Here is a 20,409-nt window from a genome sequence, read left to right as displayed (position 1 = left end):
GAGTTTGAATTATAGTCAACAATTATTATGTAGTGCCGGGAGTCTGCGTGTGCGGTCTTTTTGTTGTTGCACCTTTTGAATTATATATATTGTTTGTTAAAGCAGTTTCATATCTCTAGGCATCGCTCGTTATCATGCCGTTTGATTCGAGTCGGCGTACGTGGTCTACTTCTTTCTACTTTATAGAGGGGTTAGCTAAAAACTGGTTGAACAGCTCGAGTACAGCCTCATAATGTTGAAGATAGGCCGATTTTCTTTTTTAAAAAATACTGTTTTGATAGATTTAATATACGTTTATACAAAGTTTATAACATTCTAATCTCTCTTCCACAAGCGTCTAACACAAAGGCAAGTTAAGTACACTCAAAACAGAAATTCAATTCATTTTTTTTTTCAATCTGTGCTGCAGAGGTTGGATAGAGATATTTTTAAAAACACATAATGGGCTAGCGTTTTCAGTCGCCGAACAGATCAACATACTTGGCCAATTTTCAATTTGGCCAAGTAACAAACACACGCGATCGATTACATATACCTCCTTGGCGGAGGTAAATAAGAGCTAGCGTTTCCGATCGCCGAATGTCTTACTGTATTTATTTAGTGTGGTTCTTATACTGTATAAATACAATCAACTTTATTAGGGGACACTTCTGGTTTTTTTAAGCGTGGTTCCCACTAGCGACGCAACGCAAGGACGTAACGCAACGTAAGTGATTTGACCAATCACAAGCCATGGATTATTCGAAAAGTGGCTTGTCGAGAACTATCAGGGGTCTTGTTTCTATAATTTAATAATCTAGTTTCTATACACTAATAATTCTATAATCTAATGATCTAAGATCTAGTTTCTATAATTTTTCTTAAAATATGAAAAAAATAATGACATGATTTAAACAAAAACACTAATTTACCTCCGCCAAGGAGGTATATGTAATCGATCGCGTTTGTTTACCTCCGCCAAGGAGGTATGTAATTGATCGCGTTTGTCTGTTTGTTTGTTAGCTGGATGACTCAAAAAGTAATTACAAGATCTTTACCAAAATGAAAATACAGATAGATATGTGGTCAAGGACCACTCCATTAGATTTTGGAGGCAATCCAGACCACGGTATCAATTCTGGATCATTTTCAGACCTACTAGTGTTAAAGATAGGAGAGAATTTTCAAAAAGCCAGCGAGCAGTCTTAAAGTAACAAGTAGCCTATACTGAAATTTCATTTTCTCGATAACTACACAAAACATTTTTCTACAAGAGGCAAGAGTTACAATTTGTGATTTGTTATTTTAAAACATAATTATTTGGATTTAATTTACAGGTTTTTTAATACGAGTAGTTTTAAAAAACCTATTTCTTTTAAAATTCACCCGTTTATTTTTGGCATTGCTGTTCTATTGTTAGTCAACTGATAGTATTGTTAGTTGAAAGGCTGGTTACATAAACATTGTAGTGACTATGCGATAACTGTTTGGGGAAATACCTCTGAGCAAAACAAGAATATCTTGAAGCGTCTTCATAGAAGAGCGGCTCGCATTGTTACCCAAAATTTTGATTTTGTTGACGTGAGGGGTGATGAAATAATTCAGGATCTTTCCTGGAAAACATTTGAAGAGAGAAGAGATTTTTATCTAGCTAGTCTAATGTTTAAATGTATCCACGGCCTTGCGCCAACCAGATTGACAAATGAAATTGTACTAATTGGGAATGTACACACCAATTCAACGCGTGGAGTAGACAACTTAAAGACACCTTCCCTACAATTTGTGACGTTTTGTGAAAATAATACATATATATTACTTTAAAAACATTAAGGATACAAATTGGGGAAAACCCGGTATTTTCGCTGAAAAGTTAGAAGTCATTCCATTTGTTTTGGCCTCACGATCGATCGAAAAGTGGGCGAATTACAGAAGAAAAACAGAAATATCAATCCGCGCGCAATGCATTTTGGGGCCGCTATAATTATTAGAATCGACTTATTTTTCACATTTTTAACCATTTAAAGACGAAAAAAGTTATCGCAATAGGACCATATAGTATTGTTTTTAAATTAAATATAGTTTGTGATCTTAAAATAGATCTAAAAAACGTAGGGAAGGTGTCTTTAAATGTCGTTATACCTCATTATACCCGTAGCAAAATGGATTCGTCTTTTAAAGTTGCAGGCGGAAAAATATGGAATGACTTGACAGTAGATATAAAACATTCACCCACGATTATGTCCTTTAAAGCTAGATACAGATCTCACTTCTTTTCATAACATTTAACTTCCAGTTTATATTTTTTGTTGCTATTATTATTAATTGTAATTGTATAAGATATAAAATTGTATCGTTTTTGTTGACAGGACCACAATGCAAAACAAGTTTATTTTTACTTGATTGTGTATTATCCTGTATAAATATGTTGTTAAATAAATAAATAAATAAATAAATAAATAAACCATTACACCAAATTCGCATACACATGCTTGTAGTGAAATTAGCCTAAATCACACACAGCATTTCCCGGAGAAATCTTATGTAGGAGAATGTTACAGTAGACGGAGGTATACATCACGCTCAGAGTGGCTTCCTTGTTTACTTATGTAACGTCAGTTACCGACGAACACAGTTTTTCTCTCAATGAATGTTTTATTTTTGGGGTTAAATTGAAAAAAATTATATTTACAGTACTGCATTTTTAGTGGATGTTTAAGAAAGATTAATTAATTGTGTAAACAAATTGTCTATATAATTAGACTTTTTCTGTTAGAGCAAATAGGGATGTGCATAGTGTGAACTATTTGACCGTTCTGGACCTTTCCTGAAAAAAAATCAGCTTGTTACCAGACATTTGCGGGTCAAACTCTAATGCTCTTGGACTATATCCCAAGTCGGGGACAACTGTCGGCGATACAGTGTAACGATTTAATGGAAACCAGGCTTCGACGTGCCAATATTTTTACTCGATATGCGTACATGTGGTTGATTGTATAATGCTTTAGGAAAAAATAATTAATACTATATCTAGTTACCGATATATTTGATTTATTTACAGTCACCAATGTGTGAACGAATAACAAGAACCACAAGAAAAATAGAAATTTTAATGTGTAAATAAATTACTAAAAATGTTTAGTAATGTTAACAAACTAAATTCCGTTCTGTTATCTAAAATTTACTAAGCATTTGTTATTCTTTTTTACCACTTTTCATATCTATTAGAGGATTTTATTATTTGATTATAAATGTTACCATATTATTAAAACTAAAAAAATTAAACATATCCCTCGATTATGCACCTCCCTCAAATGAACTCCTCATCCCCACCTCTGCCCTACAAAACAACAAACACTATACTTTAAACTGTTATTAATCATCTAAGACACTGTTAAACAGAGTAGGTTTAGTTTTACGAATGTCAAGCATTTTCAATAATGGTAACCGACAGAAAACGTACAAGGAGAAAGTCCTTCTAAAACCTTTTTACCGAGTCATTATCATTCCGAGAACCATCGTGTTTCAAGAGGAGAAAACATTAAAGATATAAAGCAAGTCATCGATGGACCAGAGTTTCTACGATCCCCACCGATATCTTGGCATAAAACTAATTTTCAAGTAGCTCCTGAAGATGGAGAACTGAAGAAATTTCAAAATAAAAGCTATCCCTGAATTTCAAAGAATACTTGACCCCACCAAGTTTTCTAGTTGGCCAAAACTTAATATGGTCACAGTTTTGTCCTTGAAGCAGTTACCAAAGAACCAAGAAGGAAGTTTTGAATCATTGGGGATACCACCATCTCAAAAACAGTTGTACGGCAATGCACTATTTGTAGAAGACACAAAGGGAAGCCAATAGAGCAGAAGATCGCTGACCTAACCGACGTCCGAGTAAATTCATGCTCACCGCCATTTAGTTCCACACTCGTCGACTATCTGGGCCCAGTTAACGTAAAAACAGAACAAAAATACCACCACAAAAGGATATTGTGCAGTTTTTACATGTGCCGTCACTAGAGCTGTACACTTAACCTGTGTCCAAGATCTTACTACCCAAGCGTTTCTACAAGCAATCGAACGATTTATAAGCATCAGAGGACGTCATCTTTGTTGGTGAGTGACATTGGCACATGTTTCGTAGGAGCTGACATTACAATAAATGAGTTGAATCTGAGACTAGAGGAGCCAATGTTAAAATGTCCAGTGGAATTTTTGACCACCCGGTGGAAGTCATCACCGCCAAGGAGCTGTTGAGCGTATGGTTCAGGAGGTAAAGAAAGGCATGAGGCAGTTGGTGAATGGGAGACGGTGTTCTGTCAGATATCTGGTCTTATCAATAGTCGACCTTTGACTGCCAAGTCAGCATCGCCCCTGGATCATCCGCCGTTGACTCCTAATCATTTTCTGATTGGAAAAGGTGATTTATAGTGTCCGGATGTAGCGTGTGAAGAATTCCATGGAAATTTGAGAAAACGGAGAGAAATTTGTAACTCTATGGTGAATGTTTTCTGGCACCGATGGATGGAGTGTGTCCATCAGCTCTCACCAAGACTTAAATGGCAGAAATTAACGGAGAATGTGATATAAGGCGACAAAGTGCTCGTCATTGGTGAGGACAAGAAATGTAGTAGTTGGAAAAGGGCAGAAGTCAGTAAAGTTTATCCAGGGAAAGAAGATGATCTTGTTAGGATTGTTGACATAAGGTTTGCAGATTGTACCAATGCTAAGAAACCAGTTACTAAGTTGATCATGCTAATGAAGAGTGCCGAACGTTCAGACATGTAGTGATATGTGAATCAGATGAAGTTACTTGACCACTGTGATTGCATGTTTTTTGACATTTGATGATTTAGACTTATTGTTACTAGTTCCGTCACTTTTTAAGGGGGCTGAGATGTCATGACGTCATTTGTTGCGTTGCGCGTACGAAAGGGAGGCTGACCGAAAAAAAGCAGCGTGGCAGTGCATGAATGTCATGACTGGAACTAAAAGCAAAAATACAGTGAACTTACCTCGTCAAATCGAAGCGGACATTTTTGTAAATGAACTAAATGAACACTTTGCACGTTTCGAGAAAAATTCTCCACCGACATGTGTTCCAGTTGTACCGGAGGAATTATGATACAGTCACATGATGTAATGAAACAGTTCAGTAAAGTAAAAGTGAACAAAGCTGGCCCTGATAATATCAGTGGTAAAATATTGAAATCATGTGCTCGTGAACTTGCTGAACCTTTTAGCAATTTGTTTCAATTATCACTCGATAGCCATTATGTTCTAAAAAATTGGAAAGCTGCAAATATAACCCCTGTACCGAAATTAACACATGCAAAGGTCCTAAATGATTATCGTCCCGTAGCCCTCACATCATTAGTGATCAAATGTCTGGAAAAGATAGTTTCTAAAATAATCATGTCTCCCCTTATTCTAAATGAGATTGATCCATTCCGATTCGCTTATCAACCGAATACACAGATAGTTTGCGATGTTATGCTCGTGTCACCTCTGCGGATTTTTTATCAGCTTTTAACACTCTTGATACAGCGACTCTTAAGAACAAGCTTCTTAAGTTGGGAGTCAACCCTTTTATAGTCCTTTGGGTTGAAAGTTTTTAAAGGTCCGTACTCAGAGAGTGAATGTATGTGACTATGTTTCAAAAGTAATTACTACCAATACTGGAACCACGTAAGGATGTGTACTTAGCCAGTTGCTTTATATCATGTATACAATTGACTGTAAGTCCAGTACAAATAATGTTTGAAATATGCAGATTATACTGCCATTGTTGGCTTGGTAAAGGATAGAAATTCTGAAATATTTTATCACGAAGAAGTAAATGCTTTCTCTGAATGGTGTAAGGAAAAGCCTAATTTTGAATGAAACGAAAACTAGAGAGATGATATCTGATTTCAGGAAAAATTGTCTACCTATTGAAATCGTAAATAATTACAAATATCTAGGTATTACCATTGACAATGAATTAAATTGGGCTGAACAATGTAAAAATAATATACGGAAAGGAAATATGCGACTGTTCTTTCTTAGGAAACTAAATAAATGTGGAGTGGACAAGTAAATATTAAAATGTTTTTACTCATCAGTGGTTGAAAGTGCCATCGCTTTCTGCTGTGTAGTATGGTATGGAAAATGTAAAGAAGAAGATAAAACTTCTATCCAAAGCATCGTGAAAAAATGTGGACTAATGACAGAAATGAATTATTCGCTGAAGGAAATATGTCATAAATGTATGAAATCTAAAACCACTAATATTCAGAAAGACGCAAAACACCCGTTATATAGTAATTATCATAAAATGTGCTCCGAGAGAAATGATCTGTATAGATCTATTAGATGTATAACCGACAGATATAAAAGATCCTTTGTTCTTGACTCGATCAGGTTGTATAACGCTGAATAATCTTAATTGAAATCAATTAAGCATAGTAAAGTCAGCATTTTTTGCCAGTTTTTTTTTTGCATATTTTAGGTAATTATTGGAACTAGTATAAAGTTTATAGTATTGTTGATGTTCTTATATGTTGCTTTTAAAATATTGTATCCCTGTGTTATTTTATGTCTGTTTTTAAATATTGATTGCTTTAAAATAATATATCTCAAGTATTTTTAGTCGCGTGGACGCGACTCTATAGTTCACTATGTCGGTCGGTCGGTCTGTCGGTCTGTCGGTCTGTCGGTCTGTCGGTCTGTCTGTCGATCCGGTATCACTATGCGTTTAAGCACGCGACTTATGGCTGTTGACTTTATATAGTAATACTTTTATTAACATTTTAGAATTTAATGTTGAAAATGTACTCATACTATTTCCATTATAAATTGGCAAATAAAATTAAATCTAAGAATCTAAGAATTCTATTTTCCTCATGAAATTTAAACTTAAAAATAAAAAAAATCCCCATCCGACCATTTTAATAGTATATTGGTATAGGCCCATACAATTATCTATTTAATTATCAATTATATTTGTTTTCCTATAATTAAGCTAATACATGTAAAAATCCACCATATTAAGATATTACTTTTAGTTATTCATAGGCCTATATATATCTTATTACTCCATGCTTTCATATTAATAGTTAAATAACGGTTTTACTTTTTATCATCCAAAATAAACATTTGCTGTGAAAATCCGGAAATTTTGTGTGACGTCAGCTATTATTAGTCTCATTTCGCCAGACTATATTTTCGTGTATTTGAGAAAATTCCCTAGGCTAGCGTGTAAAAAAAATCGCGTCCTGGTGCATTATAGGCCACCCAATAAAATCTCTATTAATTTACTTAACAGCTAATTATAGAATGCAACATTTCTTTCATTTGCCTAGTGTGGTTTAAAATTTAATTCATGTCTTATGAAGCGCTTTACAATAAAAAAACAAAGTATCAATCCATTTTCCAGTAGAGCATTTTAAATCATATAAATATTAGAATAGACTTAAAATCAAATGGTTTGATTGATGAACTTGAGTTATGGTGACAGAGCACATTCACAGTATCCAACAACTGAAAATAAAACATTGATTATTTCATAAATGAAACTTAATTTATATTAAGCATGGCCATTTACACATAGACGCTAATATAGATTATTATACTACACTTTCAATTAAAGAAGTCAACTAAATTAGCCAGCATGTCAATAACAAAGAATTTTAATTACCTCTCTTACAAGTCGGGCCAAGGAAGCCATGAGGACATTGGCATGCACTAGAGTCGTCTGTATCAACACATGTACCGCCATTTAAGCATCCATAACCGCATCCACCTACAATTTACCGCCGTACAATTTTAATTTTGAAATATCTATAATTGTTAATTTACAATGTATATAAAGTGATAATATGCTAACAATTATTACAGTGAAAATTGCAAAATCACAATTATAATTATATCTCCACAACCGCCGCCTTCGTGAAACAAAATCGAGGGCTCATAAAAGTCATATTTTATCTCGTTTGTTTGATACATTTTTCATAACCACGCATATGACTTACGCTTATAATTGTTTTAAGCGTTTCATAAAATTCCCATGGATGCGCAAATTTTGAGTAGGATGAACGATCGATTGCTTGATGAAATTTTCTCGACAAGTTTCCATGCAAATTGATTAATTAATTAGAAATAAAAAATAAACTCTGGTTAATAAGTTACGATTCTCACTGCTTTCGTTCATTAAACTACTTAAGGAAAACTGATGAAAATGATAAACATCTTCAAATTTTGATTCGAAAGAACGTTAGACAATTATAAGAATACTACAGAAAGTAAGGATTTCATTAAGAATCATTGATGAATCATGTACCTTGTGGACCGATAACATCTGCTTTGATGGAGTATCTTCGGAAATCAGATCTCTCAGTGACAATTACATCACCAACCAAGCCTGTATTGCCAGCAAGCCATCTGACAAGGGTAGATCCTCCTTGACTATATGTTAATACGGGGGGATCTCCATTTGCCCATCCAATCACATCCCCTGCCTCAACTTCAATGCGCTCGTATATAGGTACTGTATAAGTAACTTCTGTTGCAGATGCTGGAGCTGGTATATCATTTACACCAACGATTCTGTATTGCGTATCATCTATCTGTCTGAATACTATAGCTCGAAATCCATTTATATTTCTGCTTCTGTATGTCCAGCTCGTAATCTGACCACTACAGGTAAAAGATGTATCTGGTGATACCATTGTCCAACCATGAAAACTGTCAACATTACTGTAATCAAGTATTGGCCAACCTGTACTGCAATTGGCAGGCATGTTACCTGTAATAATAAATCATAATAATAACAAATGACTGGCTATCATAAGTAATAATCGCGACACGATGATGATATCCTCGATTATTGGGTTTAATAATATTTGGAAAAACACACTCGCAATGACTCGCAATTAACTCTAAATGCCTATCTACACTATCAAACTAGTTTGACAAAAAAAGTGTGATGTGCCCAAATATGGTAGTGATATACCCAAGTATGGTAGTAGTAGTAGTATGGCATCATCATGTCCATATATGGGCACATCACATTTTTTTGTCACATAAAGTTTGATAGTGTAGACAGGGCTTTAGCAAAACAGTGACCCTGTAGACATCTCATCACCTATTCTTCACATTTTAAAGACAAATAACAGCGTAAGTAGTTTCCTCGTGTATTTCAAATCAATTTTCGATATCCAGGTTTGCTCTTTGACATCTATCTGACAAGTAGGTTTGTCTTCAGTTTATAAATGATAACATTTATCATAAATTATTGAAAACATTGTCAAATGGTCAGATCAAGGACAATAATACCAGAATTTGCTTGGATTCTTACACAGTTCAAGATATTGACGAACTTTAATATTAACATAATGTTTTACTAAAAATGCACCACATAAGTAGAGGGGGGATAGCAGTCATACTGACCAAAGTTGGAGCAAATCGGAGTTGTGTACAAACAGTAACGTTTTAAAATGTTGCCAGAAACAAGGAAGACGATTCTTACACGTAATCCTTGAGTTTGAATGCCATACTAAAATTCGTATGAAAACTACAAATAACATTATAGATATTAACTCTGTGTATACAGTGGCTATAATGATTCTTACTTTCTATACCATTGAGTAAAATTCTAGAAGTTATGCAGGAAATTTACCCTTCAGTAAATGTATTATTATAGATTATAAGACACTAGATATTATTGACCAAAACAAAGTGCGATATACTGTATATTACAAAGACCGGCGATTATTACAAACGTGTAGGAAGGAACAAAGTAAGTATATAATCAAATGAAAACAATCCGACAAACTACAAAACATTTCACACAACTGCATTTGATACAATACTCTAAAAAACTATTGCAGACTATCCCCACAATGCAATTAAACCCCGGACGCGACCAGTTCTGCTTTAGTAATAATAATAATTCGCCTAAAATGTAATGTTGTTTTTCTGATTGTCATATACAACATTAATGCTCGGATTGTTTATAGTCGAAACTGATCCTGAAATATGGTATTTTTGTGAATCAAGATATTGTAAAGTATGGGGAGATATGGAGAGAGCGTCATACATTATGAAAGAATTATGAAAGTTGTAAAACAGCTTAATTATTGTTTAAACTATAGATTTAATTAACCACAATAATATATAAAATATATAACATTTATCACTGACTCACCTGGAATAGCAGTAGTCATTAGTAGGCATTTGCAATTTGCCCAAAGGCAGCTGAAAACTAATACAACAAACAATAACTTGTCCATGATGTTTTCAAGTTTATAATTTTATATGCAATGTTTTCGTCGTGTTTGTTGAGGTAATAAAAACCTACTACAAACATGGATAGCTATATAGTTGTAGTTACAAAGTATCCGTAAAGAGAACACTGTTGAAATATATATGATGGACGCCTATGCATCAATTCACATAAACAATTCCTCGATGACCACACAATTTCTCAACGCGTATTCGAGAAACCAAATTTTACTTTAACATGACCCTGTTTTGTATCAAAGTTACAATCCTTGAGTCGGTATTAACCAGACAATGTAGGTTTCAGGTTGAATAAAATTGACAATATATTTAAAAAGTTAGATAACAGCAGTAGCTCGTTCGTCATATACAATCAAAATTCTGAGCTTAAACAACCTGTATGCCAGAATCACTGGATTCAGTTTAAACTTATTTTAAAAGATATGAACACTCTCTTAGAAGATCCTGCTCTTGAATAAAATACTGAAAATGAGGGCGTATCAATGTGATCTCTGGTGCGCGCGCGTGTCCCTCGAATCTCGGTTGGGGCAACTATTTCTCATTCACACAGATTTCCTCATCGTATCGTTTCAAATTAATTAATACATTTTCAGTTTATCACCGGGCGGTTTAGATTTAATGTGTTTGCCTGTTGTGTTTATAGATGAGGGCGTATCAATTTGATCTCTAGTGCGCGTGCGTACAATTGTGGGACTAGTGCTGTTCCGCCGTACCACGCCGAGAATGTTAAAGAGTCGCTATCCAATCGAGTTTGAACTATACCCAGTGGTCTAATGGTTAGGACAACTGCATATCAAGCAGACGGTCCGAGTTCGAGTCTCGTTTGGGGCTTTTTCTCATTCTCACCTCATCTTTATCGTTTCAAATTAATTCATTAAATTTCAGTATATCACCGGGTGGTTTAGAATTAATGTTCTTTGCCCATATATATTATATGGGTTAGGGTTAGGTTATATATAGTAAGAGTAACCAAACTTTCTTTTGTCGCTCTATTTGACATTGTGGTCTATTGCAATAACTCTGAAATTTGCAATCGAGTGACCAGCTAAATTAACATTTTCGGCTACAGGTTAATCAAGCTTTAATGTTTTGGTAGCTGATTTGTGTTGTGTCATTCTAATACAGAGCGTATTAGTTTATTAATTGAATGTCTTATCCGAAAAATGCGGCCAGTTTGGTTACTATTAAATTTTTCAGTAGAGCCAACCAATAAAAAGTTGTGCAATATTTGCCGCAAAGGTGACTGCCAAATTTTGGCTGTCATGAGAGTTAATTTCACTCTTAAATGTGTATCTTACTAATATATCACGAAGGTTGGGAGGTCTACGAAATGCAATAATGGGTGGTTCCGGAAAAACAGTTCTAAGACGTTCTCAATAATATGTTTTTCAATAATAGCTCGTAATGAAGGCAACCGAGGGTGTGACCAATGGCTGAATGATGGTCGAATTTGGCTGACGTGGTTTGTACGTCAGTGTCTGACCACGAGGAATATCTTTTGCTTTCTTTCAGTTTCAATGTATTCCTTCTTGTAATTTCTATTCCGGAGATGTCCGGTTAGTTCTTCTGTACGATTCTGAAAATCTAAATCTGAAGAACAGATACGTCTGATACGTAATGCTTGACTGTACGGTATGTTTTTGGTACAGTGTCGGGGATGTGTCTGTGGGTTTACGGAATAGGTCAGTTTTGAGTGTACCATTTTCTATGGTCAACGCTACTAGTGGATTTAGTAGCTGTAAGTTTGATAGTTGGGTGGACTGAATTAATATTCAGAAGAAATGAATCCAGATTATCTTCACCATGTGTCCAGATCATGAAGATGTCGTCAATGTATCTAAACCAAACAAGTGGTTTATTAGGTTGGAGGGGCATAAAATTGGCCTCAGATTGTCCCATAAATAAATTTGCAAAAGATAGAGCCATTTTTGTGCCCATCGCTGTGCCATGAATTTGGAGGTAATGGCCAATAATAAAATTGTTTTTGGTTAAATCAACATGAACAGTTCTCGTAAATGAGCTCTTAGTAGGCGTTTTTGCTGGAATTTGTTTGTAATTTAAAATGCATGCGTCGGCTCCTTCTTTGTGAGGGATATTAGTATACAACGATGAAACATCTAAGGTAGAACAGAATTATTAGGTAAATATTGAATTTAGTTAATTTTGCGGATAAAGTCCGTGGAGTCCTGAATATATGAAGTCGCATATGGTCTAAGTAAATCATCCACATATCCGCAATTTCCGGGGTGGGATCTGTTGCAAGTTTACGATAATGAAGAGGATTATTTAGCTGTCTTAAGACTCCTCTTCCTAAAATTTGATGTCCATAGAGACAGTGGCAGAACCCTTAGTAGCGGGTTTAATGACGATTTCATTACGCTGACGCAATTTTGCAATGGCCTGCCTCTCTTGTTTCGACAGATTGTTACGTTGATCAAAGATATGCTTTATATCTACTATACTGAAGGCTAAAGTATTCACTCAATTCAACCATACGCTGGATAACTTTATCCTGTACGTTTCCCGAGACAGTAGCCCCAAGTGACCACTCAAAAATGGTGTTATTCATGTCAAGAGCCACACGGCTAATTCCTTTTGCATTGTAACTGTCACACGTTTTAGCCTTGCTATGCCTAGGATTGTTTGGCCGTTTGTTGACATAATTAAAAATACAGTAGGTGCGTTTATAAAATCCATATAAATAATAATATTTAATATCATTATTAAAAACCAAATGTTACTGTTTTAATCAATGTGAATCAAATGTGGGCCTTGATAGGTCTACCTTTTATTTGATTCAAATGACAGGAATCTATTTAGATGTTTTTATAAAACAAATAATGAATGTTTTATATTCGTTTATTGGTACAAAATAATGGCATTAGGTGAATAATGAAAGGTTATACATTAATTATTTGTATACTACAGTATTATATTTAAACTTATTTGATTTAACTTTACAATCAATTATATTAATAATGAATGCATTTTATGTTAAAGGCCAAAACTCGAATAGCGAAAGCTGATTATTTTGGTCGGTCGGTACACACTAAATGTCGGTACACACTAACTCAAATTCATATTTTTTTCATCTTTGGGATATTCGAACATACTGACGACAGCAACTTTATCCTGTAAGTTGCTCCAGACAGTAGCCCAAAAATGTAGTATAAGTTATCAGCATCACATCAAATATAACGTATCCTGGCTCTTATTCTCCTGTCAATAGTTAGTGGTAGCAAAGGCCCTTCGAGGCACATAGTGACCATCCCACATTCAGCGGATGCGGATTCTGAGGATGTGCTCATATGAGGAATAACTAAAGCAAGTCCGTTTAGTAAAAGCACTATCTTTGTTAGGCCTATGCATGTTAAACCTGGGCACTGACTGACTCAAGATCAGTACTTATGAGTAATGATTTTATATCATAATTGGCGTATGCTACGTCGATGAAAATATATTCCAGTATTCTGTGGTATTAAAGTAATAGGTTTAAAGAAAAACGCTATTATACGTTGACCATAAAAAGGATATTTTTGCATGGTAAACAATCGAGCGAGCTCGGAGGTCAGGACGTCCAAAGGCATGGTTTAAATGGGATAAAAATATTAATTTGACATAGAGTATATCATCTAACGGAATACCGGCTTACTATGCGATCCATCATTGCATTTTCGTTATATTTTGCCAAGAAAAGATGTTTACCGTGCCTCATTTAATGCTCCAAATCCTTAAATCTGGTATATTGATATAAAATATCCCTTTAATCGGCTTCTTATATACTGATAGGTATAGTTGAAATAACCAGAACGTATGTTAAAACGAGTGCTTTTGTTCAACAGGATACTCGGCCGTACCCTATGTAACTGAGTTGTTGGTGGGACAATGTTACCTTTTATGACTTCTAATACTCTGTTTGGAAGTATGTACAGAAATTAGTAATCCTTTCGACTAATCGCATTGAGAAACAATGCCGTTTTAAAACACACCAGTTTACAGCTGTAAGTATAGACATGTCAAGGAGAATCCGTATTGTTAAAATCATGAATACTGTAAGGTTAATATAATATAAAGTGTAACTAATTAGAAAATATTACAAAAACATATTTTATTATTATTAGGCCGAATCGCCATTAATAGTATTACACTAGGTCGAGACATTCAAAATACTTAAGAACAATACAAAATTATTTACTCATGTGAAAACAAAATTGAATTTTGAATAATTTATCGCAATACAGTACTTTCTGTTTGTATTCATTGTCTTCATTGCTGCCGGGTCCTATCCTGTACATTTTCCCCGGGGACACCAAATAGCAGGGGTCAAAAAATGGATTTAATCATGTGAAAAGCAACACGGATAAAAGTTGTTGGAAATCGTCCACATATGTGTATACAATGTTAAAACAGCAATGACAACAACTTTATCCTGTAAGTTGCCCGAGACAGTAGCCCCAAGTGATCACTCAAAAATTGGTGTTATTCATGTCAAGAGCCACACGGCTAATTCCTTTGGCATTGTAACTGTCACAAATTGGGGTGCACTGTTGAAGTATGTACTGTATGACGTTACAATGTTCTACATTATTATTATCATTATGTGCAATGTATAGTAAATAAACATTTGAACAGACGAAGATATAAAAGTGGGTCGAACCTATAACATAAGACAAAAAAAAAGGATTGCCATAAGAAAAGAATGCGTCGTGCCATGCACACACTGAATGCCTCTTGACCGAGACTCTGAACTTGTTCAATATATAATATATTTGATATATTAATATGTATGGTTACCTTTCTTATTGTATCATCGAGATACGTGTAGGCCTACACCAAAATTATGGTCTCTGCTAGGCCTATAATGTTCACATATTTTCTGTAAATTTATTTTTTGGTCGGAATCATTTGGTTTCTCATGATTGATCGAAAGATTCCATTTCACTGGATAACGAATTGTTTTGTTAAATCGTTTTTTTCCTTTTAGCTTGTTAAGTGGTATTTTGTTTGTGTTGTCTTTTTGTTGTCTATAATTTACCTTGAAACGCCCTTGCGTGTAAGAAACTTAACTAACCTATAATCTAGATATTGTTCCCGTAATAAATAATTCATTGGGTGATCTTATCCATCCGGGTTATAAAATCAATACCGGTAAATCCTTCATAATTCGAAGCTTGATGTATTTTGCCCAGGATGATATGACTAAGTTATCCGCGTAGTTTATTTACGGCTAATGTACTAATAAATACAATTTAAAGTCTTGCATACTCTAACAGGGCCAAACGATTTGAAATTAGACCAAATGACCCACCGGTAAACTAAAAGTAAAAACGTTGCTAGAACATGATTAGTATTTTATTTTGAAATACGTTTAAGATTAATAACGCATATTATATAACACCTAAATAAATTCATGTCATTTGATCGTTTAATAGTACTTTTTAAACATTTTTGTGTACGAGAAAAAAAACGTTTCGCGGATGAAAAAAAATCTAGTGTACAAATTACTATGAAATACAACAGCGCCACCTGTTGTCTTGCCTGTTTTCCTTGTAACCAATATGCAGCAGCAGATTTTTGTGTACGATTTGGAGATGTGTACTAATTTCATTCAAAAAGGCATTTAAAATAGCTTTAGATCGTTTTTTGATTAATTAATGGGCATCCCGCCTACAAGACGTAGAATTGTTGGACAAACAACATAATTAGCCTATAATAGGTCCAGTTGCCTGTCGAAGTTGTGAAAACAAAATTGAATTTTGAATAATTTATCGCAATACAGTACTTTCTGTAGACTTGCCCCAAGTTTGTATTCATTGTCTTTTTTTTTATTTATTTGTTTTTATTTCGATTTTTGTCTGAAAATATCCAAGCACAAGTAGTATAGGGTTCTGCGGTGTGACGTCACAACGATAGATGGCGCTGTTGATAAACACTATAGATCTGTGTTTCTATCAAATTATGTATCTTAGCTTGATTTTTTTTAAACTTAAACCGTGTTGAAGAATAAATAGATTTTTAAAAACAAATATTTAGTGATCTTTTCAAATTTTAGTTTCTTTTTATTGAAAATTATTAATTTTTAAAATGACTACTTCGTTAAGCCTATTCCAAACCATTGGTGACAATAGAGTCACTCAGGCCTAAAGGGGTCGGGAAACACTTCATTTCATTTCATTTATTCCACATTTGTTTAGTCATCAATTACATCATAATTGCAATACAAATGATAACAAGAATCCTGAATAAAAAAGCCAGTCTGTGGTTCTTTTATGGCCAGCCTGTGGTCCGTGGGCTCTAGACATTTGGCCAGCCTGTGATCCCGAGGGCGATAGCATGAAACACACGGCCAGTCTGTGGTTCTTCTTTTGGCCAGCCTGTGGTCCGAGGGCGCTAGACATATCTGCCAGCCCGTGGTCCCGAGGGCGCTAGAGATATCTTTTCCATGCTTTTCTAAAGTGAAAGCTTACGTTAGAACATTATAATATGTTAATTCGACGTTTATTACAATTGTTTGCCTATATTCTTAATAATTGATTGTTCATTCTTCTAGAGTAAAAGCTAACGTAGAACATTTTATGTCAATTCGATGTTTATTACAATGGTTTGCATATATTCTTATAATTGATTATTCATTCTTCTAGAGTAAAAGCTAACTTTAGAGCATATGTCAATTCAACATTTATTACAATGATTTGCATATATTCTTAGTAATTGATTGTTCATTCTTCTAGAGTAAAAGCTAACTTAAACTACAAAGAAGGAAAATAAAGTTTAAAATGAATTAATAAATTGTGTTTGTGTTCTTGGCTGCTGTATCATATACCACGTTAGATTTACTTCAAAATAATTGCTTGTTTGTAGGTGTTGTTCCGTTTAAACTACAAACTGGCTGCTTACATCTCTAACTAATAACAAAAGATGACGATTCAAATATTACATTTTTAATGATAATTAATATGTAAAAACAAAACGTCAATAAAACTGAACTGAAGTAATTACTAATAAATGTTTATAGGGGATATTTTTATGATTTTAGATTGCTGGTTCTTAACCAAGCCGATTTTAATATATATATGTTTATTAACACAGTTTTATTTCGCCCGGCGATGCCATCCAAAATTGGCATCAGTTTATGGACTGATTATTTTTTATAAATAACTATTAGTATCAATGTTTCAATAACAATTGTCAATCGTAATTAGCTTTTATAGGCCTATAAGAATGATTTTAATGCTATATTTCTAGCGCCCTCGGGACCAAAGGCTGGCCAAAAGTCTAGCGCCCTCGGACCACAGGCTGGCCAAACAATTCATACTCTCTTCCTTACTGTGTTGATATACTATTTTCAAGAAAGTAAAGATGTAGTATGATGCATGTACTGACGAAATTGAGGAAACTTGGCGTTCACACGACGCGCCACGCGTCTTTCATTCAAGTAAAAAGAAAATTCTGCGCACGAGAGTAACATATTAAACTATGAGCTGATAGAAATAAGATATATTTACCACCAGATGGACGCTGGAAAGGTAAAACAATGAGGATTGTTTTCATAATGTCCCTCAAAGAATAGCACTGAACTGAGGCTGGCTGATATATCAAACACTTAGAACTTCCATACTTATCGATATGGACAGCAAGAAGAATCTCTCTCTCTCTCTCTTGATAAATCGATAAGTAATAGGCCTAACACTGACACTTTCTCCCGGAGATTTTTGGATTTGCAGACAACTATCAATGAATGGTTAGGCATAGGGCCTACATTTCTTTTGTGAAAACATCCTTCTTTGAATGCTTAGCGCCCACACAACAATGTCTTTCTCTTTTTCTCACTTTCGATTTTTAAAAAAGAATTTTTTTTAAGGCACATTGCGTAGGCCTATATTAATATTTTTCGTATGTCAAAATGAAAAATATATCCCTATGTTATTATCATTATAATATGTATAAAAATATAAATATTGTTCAATACCTCTACCAAGGAACCTACACAATGTCATTGGATCTGACCAACTCACAGGACTTATCTATGGCATTCACATGGACATGCGCAGTTACATGCGCACTAAGGATCATGGTGCAACGTGGGAGTTTATCAGTAAAGACGTATGGGACTCTTTGACAAAAAGTTTGCCAGACTTCATGACGGCTGGAACTAGTGAAGACAACTGGCTGTATGAGTTTATATCATTATTTAGCTCCCACTAAGGTCTCACGGTCATGTACGTCTAATGCGAGTAATTTGACCAATCACAAGCGACGCCTCATCTGAACTGTCGCTTATGATTGGTCAAACTTGAGCTTCAGTGTTTAAAAACTGAAATAATTACACTACACTACAGTGTATTGTATTTAAGTGCCACAATCTTAAATGTTAACTAGAATTTAATTCGTCACTTTGACGAATTATAGGTGATCATTTTTATCATTTTACTGAAATTAATTTTTTTTTAAACATGCACGTACGTTAACATACGATCGGAAAATGTTGATGTATGCCATCCTATTATATGCTTATAGTGCTGAGTTGTGCCTATATGCCATATACAATATGTACAGTATATACTGTATATCTATATACAGTGTAGCATAGGTGAAATTACGGGACACACATGTTCTAATGTTTTGGCATGATGACGTTATCAAACTAAACTTTAAGATGACAATTTCGAAAGATAATTAATTGAGCAAAAAAATATAAGATTTGGAAAAAAATTTGGCACGTAGAAGCGCTGTGCGCGCTCTTTGAATTGTGTATAACTTTGACGAAAAATATGAAAAAACTACTTTTTCACTTCAACTGGCCATATGTTAACGTCACAACATCCGATAGGCTTAATTTTTATATGAATTAATATCTACATTTCATCAGCTTTCATAATAAATTATAATCATCAAGGTAACCTTCAATTCTGAAGAGCTGTAAGATATTCAAATTTACTGCGAAGGTGAAATTACACGGCCTACGTTATTCAAGTTTTTACGCGTGATGACGCCATTAAAATGAAGATAGTGTCAACTCATGATAAAGATAATTAATTAAGCAAGCACATACTGAAAGTTGTGCGAAATTCGAGCACACATAACCAAGATGCGCTCTGTTGAATGTGATAATCTACACAAAAAGATAACAAATCCTAATTTTTAAATTCAAGTGGCCATTTGATGACGTCAAAACATTTTGTACGTAAAATGTGTACATGAATTCATATCTACAACTCAATGGCTTCCAGAATAAGTTAAAAAAATCGGGGGTCATCTTGCATTCTGAAGAATTATTTTCATTTTAAAAAAGACCTATTTTTCACCATTTTCAGAACTTTTGTAAAATAAATGTGCGCATTTTGTCATTTTTAACGTGCTCGTATAGCGTTATTTTAAGTCGGAACTGACTCAAATTTGGTGAATGTACTAAGGATGGTGAGTAGAATGGGATTTGTAAAAAAAATTCATATTTTTTACGCTTTTTAAGTATCGCGCGCGCAAAAACGCATTTTTGCGCAGTAATTTTTTGAAACACGCAAATGGCCTAATTCATGCTCTAAATTGATCAAAACTTAATTTTGAGGGTTTTAAATTTTTAACGCGCGATATCACGCGCATGAACCTACGTGCGCGTGCGTTTTTATTTGCTAATATTTTTACCCTTGATCTGAAGTTTACGTGTAGTGAATTTCATTAATATGTGATAATGAATTATGGAGATATGATTGATAATGTGATTTCGCAAAATGGCGTATAAATGTCGTCACGGATGAGTGATCACGCTGGAAAGCTTATTAGGATTAAGTTGTATTATTTGAAAGATATTCTGAAATTTTTGTAATCATTGACATTAAACTTTTTTAGATAATTGTTACACAAAATAGTGTACAGAAACAATAAAAAGAAAAAAAATAAAACTAGACATGTAACTCGTCACTTTGACGAGTTTGGTTTTCCGCCGCGCAAGTGGTGCAACATGAACGTGTAACGACGTACCTTACCGTACCGAACATTAAGGGGATAGGTTGAGGACAAAAGGAAGTGTCCACGTTGGCATTATGACCTGAACTGAAGAATATGATATGTTTTTATTGCTGAATTCTATTATTTTGATTCATATATAGTATACACAGTATAATCTGTATCTATATCACATACAGTGTAGAATAG

General features: G+C 34.3%; 1 protein-coding gene across 1 annotated transcript; it reads right to left on the bottom strand.

Moving 5' to 3' along the window:
* Nucleotides 1–7,366: 7,366 nt before the first annotated feature.
* Nucleotides 7,367–8,756, bottom strand: LOC144850419 (uncharacterized). The gene is made up of 3 exons (XM_078707695.1): nucleotides 8,297–8,756; nucleotides 7,655–7,759; nucleotides 7,367–7,497 (listed from the first exon to the last, which is right to left on the bottom strand). The coding sequence occupies exons 1-3, from the start codon at nucleotides 8,754–8,756 to the stop codon at nucleotides 7,463–7,465; spliced, it is 600 nt and encodes a 199-aa protein (XP_078563821.1). The 3' UTR covers nucleotides 7,367–7,462.
* Between the last annotated feature and the right edge of the window lie 11,653 nt (nucleotides 8,757–20,409).

The sequence above is a fragment of the Antedon bifida genome, chromosome 8, assembly GCF_963402885.1.
Source record: "Antedon bifida chromosome 8, ecAntBifi1.1, whole genome shotgun sequence".
Lineage (NCBI taxonomy): Eukaryota > Metazoa > Echinodermata > Crinoidea > Comatulida > Antedonidae > Antedon > Antedon bifida.
This window is presented reverse-complemented; position numbering and strand designations above follow the sequence as displayed.

Excerpts from the sequence above, each read along its gene's own strand:
- LOC144850419 (XM_078707695.1), bottom strand. The coding sequence starts at position 8,756 with ATGCCTGCCAATTGCAGTACAGGTTGGCCAATACTTGATTACAGTAAT. Across the intron at positions 7,760-8,296 it reads AGATGTTATCGGTCCACAAG|GTGGATGCGGTTATGGATGC; the intron begins GTACATGATTCA and ends GGTAAATTGTAG. Across the intron at positions 7,498-7,654 it reads TGGCCCGACTTGTAAGAGAG|TTGTTGGATACTGTGAATGT; the intron begins GTAATTAAAATT and ends TTTTATTTTCAG.